At 33.2% G+C, this 10,381-nt stretch overlaps 1 protein-coding gene across 4 annotated transcripts in view; it reads left to right on the forward strand.

Moving 5' to 3' along the window:
- LOC148625987 (uncharacterized) overlaps positions 1-9,802 on the forward strand; it is a 33,118-nt gene extending 23,316 nt beyond the window's left edge. For 2 of the 4 annotated variants that reach the window (XM_088569498.1, XM_088569497.1), the window contains exons 11-12: positions 2,161-2,295; positions 7,669-9,802. In XM_088569498.1, the coding sequence (XP_088425624.1) occupies positions 2,161-2,295; positions 7,669-7,994 (461 nt within the window). In that variant the 3' untranslated portion in view covers positions 7,995-9,802. The remainder of the gene's footprint in view (positions 1-2,160; positions 2,296-7,668) is intronic. The other 2 variants (XM_088569500.1, XM_088569499.1) reach the window with 1 other exon arrangement.
- Positions 9,803-10,381: the final 579 nt, after the last annotated feature.

Below are 10,381 nucleotides of genomic sequence, written 5' to 3' on the forward strand. Positions count from 1 at the left end.
AAAGAATGTAATTCAGGGACAAAGACCAGACATGGAAAACAGACATACACAACAAAGAACATAAAGTAACTAAAATCATACATACAAAGTAACAAAAGTAAATGAGCAACTCGGACTCCACTAAAAACAGGAAGCATGGACCGGAAGGGTAAGCGTCCTCTGCTTTTTTAGAAACACCCGCCGAGTTGCTCATAAAAAGTCAAGTCCGGGGTAGACAAACGAGGGAAGGAAAACTATGACCCGTTGAATAAATCAGTTTTTTCATGGTGCTGTTGGGTACACAATAACGATCCACGAGTTCATGATAACGGCCATAAAACTTTTGTAGTGATGACTTCAATCTTGTAGCAACATAACTCTGTTCCAGAAGCCTATTTGTTAGAGTTCTAGCGCGATACAAAAAGACTGCGTAGTTTCGGCAAGCTCTGGCATAACGTATGAGTTGTGATATGAACACTCCATACGCAGGAGCCGAAGGGATGTTGCCACAGATGAAAGGGAAGTTGACAATACTGAATGAAAAGTCATCACGTTTGTCGTAAAGTTTGGTCAATAGTTTTCCTTTACCATCGATTTCTAAGTGTAGGTCAAGAACATATTGGCTATTTCAATCATTTGGCTTCCGTTGCGATGTCGTCGTTGTCATTGAGGTAAATATGCAATTAATTTGGCTAACATCCTCCATCTAATAAACGTCACGAACAAAACTTCCTCGTATATCAAAGATAGATCAATACCCATTATTTTATATTCCTATACTTCACCTATTGCATCCACAATTTTCAGTTATAAAAGCTAATGCAGGACCTCGAGATTTCAGACTTCTAGGCTAAACCACCTAACTGTTCTTGCAAAGACTCTCAATCCAAATGTTGTCCTTCCGGTCAAGTTAAAACAGGAGATTTAAACATCATGGAAAACGAATCTCTACGTAAAGTCCTTTCTAAAGTCATAAATACCGTGAAGCACGCTCCATAAATTGGAGTTATAAAAACAATTCTTATGGATGCCGTGTGGAGGACAATCGAAGAAAATTGATAGAACAAGAAGATGTAGATGTACTGTCAGATATGGTAAAGGCTGTGAGGTTTTTAATTTTGAAACATGAAAGTTTTAAACCTGAATGAGTGTCGTCGAAAGTCCCGATGTAGCAAAAAACATTGTCTGCTATACATGACAAATGTGTTGTACCAGCAGACAAAGCATGAAACAGCACTGTTTTTGTCTGCTAAACATATTACATCTAATGGTAATTATCAAAGATAGACACAGAAAACAGTAGCAGTAATATGACTTATACTTTCCTCTCAAATTAAGAGATGGTGGAAAACCATACATCTACGTGTGTATGTGTGTGTGTGTGTGTGTTTGTGTTGCTTTGCCTTCTGTTAAAATGCATGCTATTCAAACTAATGCGAAATGATAATAGTGAAAACCTTTTTCTTGACATTTTTTTAGCTGAAAAAAATAATTTAAAATTGTTATGGTAAAAGTAAAATTTGGTTTAAAATATAATAATAACCAGGAGACATTGACAATTGTCAAACTTCTATTAATGCTAAACAAGTAATGTCTTTTAAAAAAAAGATAGCCGACGCAGTAAAATTCGTTCTTTATACTTATAATTTTCTACATTTCATTAAGGAAATAACCATGGCACATAATTTCCAATTGCGATAATTTTTTAAAGTTATTAATATTTGGTAAATTGGGAAACAGAATGAATCGCGATCAGGTGACGTGTGTTTCAGAAAACGCGAAACTATACCGGCTGCGTGGGAAAAAAATGTTGGTTTGTAAACACTGTGTTTCACATTTCAAATTTATATTTACCACATAACTTATATTCTACATACACCACATCGGAATCTATTTTATGTCTGGTCTGATTACAATAAAATTTACATAAGCTTTTATTCAAAAATGTGCCGCAGTTGCTCTTTCACACGTGCAAAATAAGAAAGGAGAAAAACGGAGGAAAACTTTATCATTTATCATTAATAAAATCTAGAAAGTTAAATGTCAAAGGAGTAATTCTAATAACGCGCCGTTCGCAAAAAAGGACATATCACTTCAATTTAGTTCAATACCATTCATTGTAATCATCATTTTTATAGGTTCTTTCACATTCTAATAACGGTTCCATTGACAAAATTTTAGGTGATGATGGTTTATCTGAACACGGAAAGCCTAAAGTACAGCATGAAGCTGCACCAGTTCCAGTTGAAGATGAATTAAATAAGAAGAATGTAAATAAAACAAAACAGCAGGATAAAGAAGGTGAATCATCTGAGGGTAAAACCATTTACTATGAAACCTGTCTCAACTGAACCTTAAATAATCTATAAACCTATCGAAACCAGGCACTGTTTTAAAGTTTTTGTTATCAATATATATCAATTTCGATACTTAGTAGACAAAATATCTGTCTAACCAAACCAATTTTAAAGTTAAAATGCGGTTCATTTTGAAACAAGCTTCTCTGCAAAATAGGTGTTTTAACATTAACATAATGCCTATGTTATTCTTTTGATTGTAAGCGAAGTAATTTGTTTTTAATATTTTCGATAGGAATATTTCTATTTTAAACAAATTTAATTTATCCCCTCAAGGGACACGAAAATTTATATTTTAAGCTGAGTAACTGGCCTTGAAACAGATTACAATTACTTTCCAATAAAAGGTTTGTTCAATAAAATGGTCTCAGAACAGTCATGTCATACGCCTGAAAAGTTTATAATATGCGGCATAAATAACCCGTTAGAGGCTCGGGTTACCCTTGTAATTATTTTGTCACTCGGTTGTGTTGTTAGGAGAGGATTATATCTAATACTATATTGCTTTACATATGTTTTGAAATAGTACTACGATTGATATCATGTGACAAATAACAGCACAGTGGCATTAAATTTTTGAAATAACAAGATCACGATGAATTCACTAATGACTTCAAAACCTTGTAAGAGGAACTTAATATAGAAAAAAATATAATGTTATCGATTGAAATGGGAAAGAGGTGTAATGATATACATTGAAAGAGTTAGAAAAAAACAAAAATATGGTATATTCATGGGCGTATGCTGTAAAGGCTACTAACATAAGGCCAAAGAAATGCCTTGTACAACATAATGCAAAACTCAGTGGTGTTTGATAATAATTTTACATGCAGGTAAGATTTATGTATAAACCATGGCTATATCTTTGTAGTCAATATTATTAACATAGTGCTAATATAAACATAATCCAAATTTATGCAACTGGTTTTGTGAATATATATTCATTATTGCAGTCATCCTCGGATAGGATTGCAATGTTCTAAAAAAATATTGGAGGTTCAAATTGTATCCGTAGACTCTTTTTTATTCACTTTTTCTGGTTTGCAACCACAACTTGGGAGGGCATATTGTTATACCCTCGTCCTTCCCCCATGGTTTCACATAAGAACTCAAAAACACATGTTCAATTTAAATTGAAACCTTATACAAGTGTATTATTAGTTACATAGTCATTTAGTGACCGGGTACGGCATTTACCATCTGGAAATCCTTAACTTAGCAAGGCGTAGCTAGGCTAGGTTTCAGTTTAAAATGCGCATGTGTTTTCAAGCACTGTGTGATTTCTTGACTAATTTCGTTTTAAAGAGTGTGAAATTCCGCAATCACTTTACAGTGTAACAAAATTAATACTTCATATTTTAAATAGAGTAAGGTTAAGAAAAAATATTTAACTATCATTCGAATAATGTAGTTGTTTGTAATTTCGAATAATTTTGGCCTTGGGACTAGAACAAAATGTTTAAGAGAATTGCCGCATAAAATTTCATGTTACACACTTTAAGTAGCGCACTTTAAAGGCAATTGGTATAGACAAATCATCTTTTTTTTTATTAATAAATAAAACAAATGCTCTATGAAATTTTGTGATAATGATTGATTTGTCACACTAATTAATCATTCAAGATGTGAAGTCAATGAATTTTGTCATTAAATTATTTTGTAATGAAAACAACAATGAACGGTAATGTCGATTATCTCCACTTTACATACACTCGTCACCGAAACTTAACCCCATGGTACTATACCTATTTTCAGACAAGATGTGATATATTTCGGAAGAAACTTTTTCTTTTAGTTCTTTAAGGAGTAAATATCAATCATTGCTTTCAACGTAAGTATCATTTCAAATAAAGTATACCTATTCCAATGACTTTTTTCGGCAATTTACAGACTTTTGAAAAAACAAATATTAGATAACAGATGGTATATAGATACCAGTGTTGTGAAGTCCATTTTCCCCTATATATATATATATAAGCCTCTAAAGGCTGGTTGGTAAAAACATATATTTAGTGTCATGACTGTATGAATGTGATGTGATATTTATATATGCCAAGCTGCACTTAAAAATAAAATATCTATCTATTTATATATTACGCGTTTGGTCGCAATACGCGTACTAACCTGTCTAGAATAAGTGTAAACAATATGAGTTACTGAAAAAAGGTTTAAATCCACCTAATGTTCCCTTTATGGATACATTGATAACAATAATCCCCTAACTTCAAAAAAAGCTATCTTTAGCCACCCACCTGCAAATGAGTGATATGGATGTCCGTTCGTTCGTTACACAGAGGGGTACTTTTTTCTTAGGTGTAACTTCTCATATACCACTGAATTAAGGAAATATCTGCAAAATATAAATCAGATTTTGAGAACAAACATCATTTTATCCATTTTTTTATTTAATTTAATTGTCACATATCTAAGCATAACATAGAATTTGCCATCGACATGGTTGGACAGGGGATATTTTGTGTTCATTGTTCATAGATTTTCTTTATCAAATTAGATCAAAATTCGAAATTAATATACATTGTGGCTGTCGCTAGAACCAACTAGATAGTTTAAAACCTGTAATTTTCTCTTACACCGCCACAGGATAATAGTTCCATTAGCATATCCTGTTAAGGTTTAACTTCATGTACTATATGCTTAGGCCACCTTTATATGTATTTCTAAAACATAAAAGTTATTCCATGTGATGTATGCCGATAAACAAACCCAATAAACCACGTTTTTCTTACCGAGCTAAAGGTATACTTATTAAAAAGGTTTGATTTAATAACGATCTTTAAATTATCTGTATCTCTTTTTCCTTTCTTTGCATTAACCTGAGTAAATCAGCCTTTCATTGTCGATCTCGAGCTTTCTACAAATGTTTTAACGCATTAAACCATTTACTGTTTAGCTAGGAATGAAAATAGTCAAAATATTTGTCGCAGGAGCGGTTCCAAATTTATGAAAATGACGATACGGAACTTAATAAAGAAAAGGGTACACGGTTATTATTTGCTAATTTTTGCCTGATTTTACACAAAACCTTTAAAAATGGGGGATCCAAACCCAAAACCAACCTCTGGTATCGGTCACATTTCCGTTCTTTTCAAAACAGCACCATTTTTCTTTGTATTTTGCTATGCTACCAAAAGAAGACTGAGATAGATTCTTTGGATTGTTAAGACATAAAATATTTTGGAATGAGAGGCCAAAAAAGGTGCCAGAAAAAAAAGTGCATTTTGTTATGTACGGTCAATACAGTGTAACTTGAATAGATGTGAGTGGATCTGTTTTAAATTCTATCACAATATATTATTCCAAAAAGAGACCTGGAGTTAAATTTTTGGATTGTGACTTAAACTGTTAAAAATTGGTGGCCTATAAGGGACCAGAAAAACAAACGTTTTTTTAAGTTTAGGGAATGACTGTAGAAAAATTTATTTGATCTCTTTGAAATTGTACCACAACTTTTCACGCCACCAAAGAAAGGCCAGGATTATTTCTAAGGATGGCGCCTCCAACAATTTGAGAATGAGGGGCCCAAAAAGGGTCATAAACAAGCATTTTCCTGATGTCCCGACAATAATTTGAGATCTCCCTGAAAAGTGCAATAGCATAAGAGGAGTACATGGATTGATTTTGGGGGATATAACTTGTACAGATTGTAAGGGCTCAAAAAGGGGCCACAACATTTCTGGGCAAATTCATACCCTGTGTCTCAATCCTAATTCAGGATTTGTTTTAAATAAGCTTGAATGTTGTACTCATTATTGTTAGAATTTAAACATGTGTTCATTTTTTATCATATGTGTGTGATAATTATATCTTAATTTTTTTAATGAGATAAGTAAAACGTAATTGGTTGGAATTGCACAACACAAACATTATTCTACTTTCAGGTCTTACTCAATATAGTTTCATACTAACATTTTATTGATTTTAATCAGGTATGGTGAGGTCAGCATAATAGGGTTCATTAAATTTATTTAAGTTTATTAAATGATTTGATTATTGATTACTATGTTTTGAGAAACTTAATGATTTTTTTTTCAATTTCTATACCCAGCTGTGTCAACTTGCAAATTAACATAAATAAGAAAGGTTCAATGTAACAGTTGTTGGGAACTTTTGCTTGCTAATCTCTTTTTAACACTAGGTATATTTTCATATGTGGAACTGGGGGAAGGGGGATGGCATTAGCCCGCCTCTTATGAAATTGATCTTTAAGTGTTATATAGTTTAGGTCATAAGTTTAAAAAAAACTCAAAGGAAATGAATAGATTTATTCTATTTGTCCGTCAGTCTGTCGTACCGTCTGTCCGTCCGTTATGGCAGGTTTCTTAGCGTTTATTTGAGGGAATGCCTAGATATTTGGTATGTTACTTTTACATGATGACTTGTACAATGTCTCCCCTTTCCAGGTTCCTCGCTCATCTACTTCTTGTTTACCGATTGACTTTTCCATTTTTCAGGCGGTACATAATTGAAATTATCTTCACAGATTTCTCAGCTTCCATATGAGGGAATGCTTACGTATATTGTACATTGCTTTGCATAATGACTGGTACAATGTCTCCTCTTTTCTGGTTCCTTGTTTATTTACTTTCTGTTTACCGATCGCCACAGTGTCCCCAGGTTGCGTGGGGGTATTCTTGGCATGATATAACGTGAAACATATTGTAAAAATTTTAGTTATGGAAATCGGGTCAAATTAAAGACATGTTTAAGTGAAAATATTAGGTTCCCGTAACAGGTTCATTCTATATCCGAATCTTATTCTGTGTCAAACATTACAATTTAAACTCTGATCTGTATTATTACATTTTGCATTTTGTATGGTTAAATAAGCCCTGTAACAACAAATTTTCATTTCATTTTAGTTTTGACAATGCAGTTTAGTTACAAATGATGTCGGTAATGATCTTGTGTTGTTTCTTTTAGTCATTCTTTTTTGGCTATTTTGTTTTTGTTTTTTTTGTTTGTTTGGTTTTTTTTTGGTCATTTATTTCTATTATTGCAATACTGCACATCCCCACTGTTGTACCATTAACATTAAAGTGTGTTTTCTTTACAAAATGTTGATGTTTATACATAATGACACTAAACTGGACTCTTAATGTGTACCTTAGGATTTAATAAATATATTAATATTTATTCATCCATATTTTCTGGAAAATTTGCATTATTTCATTCTACATAATTAAACAAAATAGAGATTCTTTCAAATTCTTGTATATTTACAATTTGATAAGGAATTTTCACAATATTTGCATACGTATGGAAAGTTTATTATCTATGTAGCTATGAAAGGTTTTAATTTTTCTCTTTTCAGATATATTAGATGCAATTTTGATTTACGTAGATAAAGAGAGGGAAAAAGCCAAAGACTTTAAGAATCACCTTACATACATCGTGCCTGATATAAAAGTTGCATTGATAGAGGAAAGATTAAAAAGTGGAGAGACTTTCATTAGAGCCACGGACAAATTGTTTAGTGTATCGAGGTATGTTTTAATTCTGATCACGAACAATTTCAAGCTGAATAAGATAAAACGATTTGAAACAGAAAAATTACTGATAGAGTCGCTAAATGATCCAGAGAAGATATCACGTTTTGTTCCAGTGACAGTCGCAGACCCAAAAGATATTCCTGAATAGTTAGTTCCCCTAGTAGATATTAAGTACTATCATTACCTGGCTGCCAAAGAAAAAGGAATGGAGGATACCGTCTTTATCAGCACAATTGAGAGGCTGTTCGAAGTTGGGAGGAAAAATTATCTAGTCTAGTCCATACTTAGTGCATCAAAATGACGGAGGATCACGTTCTGCACATGTTTCATATTCGGCTGTATAGTCATGTTGATTATTAAGCACATTGTGTTATTTCATTCCTCCATTAATACTCCATGTTCAGACTGTTGTCCATAGCATGGAGTTAAGTGTAAAACTAGTCATAGTGACAAAACTCTTATTATATTATTAATATTCGTGTTATTTTTTTTGTAATCTTTGAACATATTGGAAAATGAATGCACTTATTATTCATATTATTCTGAACTATCCTTTAATTTTGGTTTCCACTCGATTGATGATGTGTTGTTTTTAAACAGTCCAAGTTTCGAAAATCGTAACACGCACCTACCTTAAGAATATTTGTGATAAAGAATACTACAGATACTGTCAGGTCAGCCTCATCTTGACCTACACTTAAAGATCGATGGTAAAGGAAAAATTTTAACATAACTATACGACAAACGCAATGATTTGCCCTTCCGCATTGTCAACTTTCCTTTCGTCTGTGGCAACATTCCTTCAACACCTTCATATGAAGTTTTCATATCAGAACTCATACGTTATGCCAGAGCTTGCCATAACTACGCATATTTTTAGTACCGCGCTAGACTTCTTACAAAAAGGCTTCTGGAACTGGACTGTGTTGCAACATGATTGAAGTCATCGCAACAGAAGTTTATGAACTTGTGGATCATTACGGTTTATCCATCTTCACCATGATATTCAATTTGTAAACGTGTCATAGTTCTCCTTTCCTCTATCGACTACCCCGGTCTTGACGTTTTATGAGCAACTCGGCTGGTATTTGTTGAAAAGCAGAGGAGGCTTGCCCTACTGGTGTACCTGGTCCATGTTCCCAGTTTTTAATTAGGTCCGAGTTGCTCATTGACTTTTGTTACTTTGTACGTACATTTTTGGTTATTTGATGTTTTTTTGTTGTTTGTGTGTCTTAGTCCCCGTCTGGCCTTTGCCATTTAATTTCCGTTAAAGTCTTGGTTCCCTTTGATTACTCTTTCAGAGAAACATGTCATGTATGGTTTGCTTGAAATTTTGTATTCCATAGTTTCATTCTTAGATTTCAAATAGTTATTCGGTTCCAACTTCTGCGATCCAAGAGCACTGGTTTTAAATTCAGGTACTTACCCAATCGAATTAAAACTAAACCTGTCAATTGTTCCATTCTGTCATTGCAAATGGGATCTGACAACATGCCATTCTTCTTTCTGTTCAGATAACCTTTTCAGAATCCTCGGGGTTTTCCCTTTGACTACTGCTTTCAAAATCTTGAAAGATGAAATATGAATGGCAGATGAGAAAGGTCATCAAGCTCCATCGACACAAAATTTTAAAGATTACTTAAGAGTGAAAAAAATCTAAACTGTTTGACGTCATGAATTTTAAAGACTTATATGGGAGAAACCATAGAAAAAATATTCTCAGATTTCGGTGGTTTTTTTGTACTTTTGTGGCGCTGGAAACTGAACATAAAAGTAGAATGGAGTGTTATTAGATCTAACATATAGTGACTGGATGGAACACTTGATATACATTCTTGAAGTTAGATGGATACTTGACTAACTTTCATTGGTATTATCGAAGTGACATAATGTTTGTATATTGGTAAACAATTTTTAAGATATTAAAATTTGAATAAAAATGTCGAAATGAGACAATGTATTGTTGATTGCAATGTGATTTATTCTTTTATATAGTTTACTCTAAAATAATTAATTTGCGTTTTGGTACAGATCTAGAGAATTATTTATAATAAATGAATGAGAAAGTACTCACCATCAGCCACATACAATTTAAGCGCATACATTTATTATATGCATGTTAATACCGTGTATGACCACCCCTGGTATTAATGACCGCATGACACTTTCGTCACATTGAATCGATTTAACGTCTGATATCGTTTTAAGGGCAGTGTTGCCATTCTTTCAAAACTACTGTTTTTAGCTGGCGACTTTTTCCGATAGATTTTTGGCAACTTCTCACACGTTGTCCTAGTTCGTCACAAAGATGTTCGATGGGATAAATCTGAAGTTATTGTTTGTCATGAATGTGATTTTATTGAAATGCGTGGCACCAAATATCGAACATTGCTCTGTTGGGAAAACAGGGTTAAAACGGTGCCTTCTTTTAAACAGGAGAAGAAAATGTTGCCAGAATTTCGTCCGTTCATGCATTTTTGTAACCATCAACAATTTCGGCGTCAGTTCGTGGTAGCCTATTCCGCCTTATAACGG

The sequence above is a fragment of the Perna viridis genome, chromosome 2 (genome assembly GCF_037379345.1).
Source record: "Perna viridis isolate PV_CMFRI_1.1 ecotype Kerala chromosome 2, ASM3737934v1, whole genome shotgun sequence".
NCBI classification, from domain to species: Eukaryota; Metazoa; Mollusca; class Bivalvia; order Mytilida; family Mytilidae; genus Perna; species Perna viridis.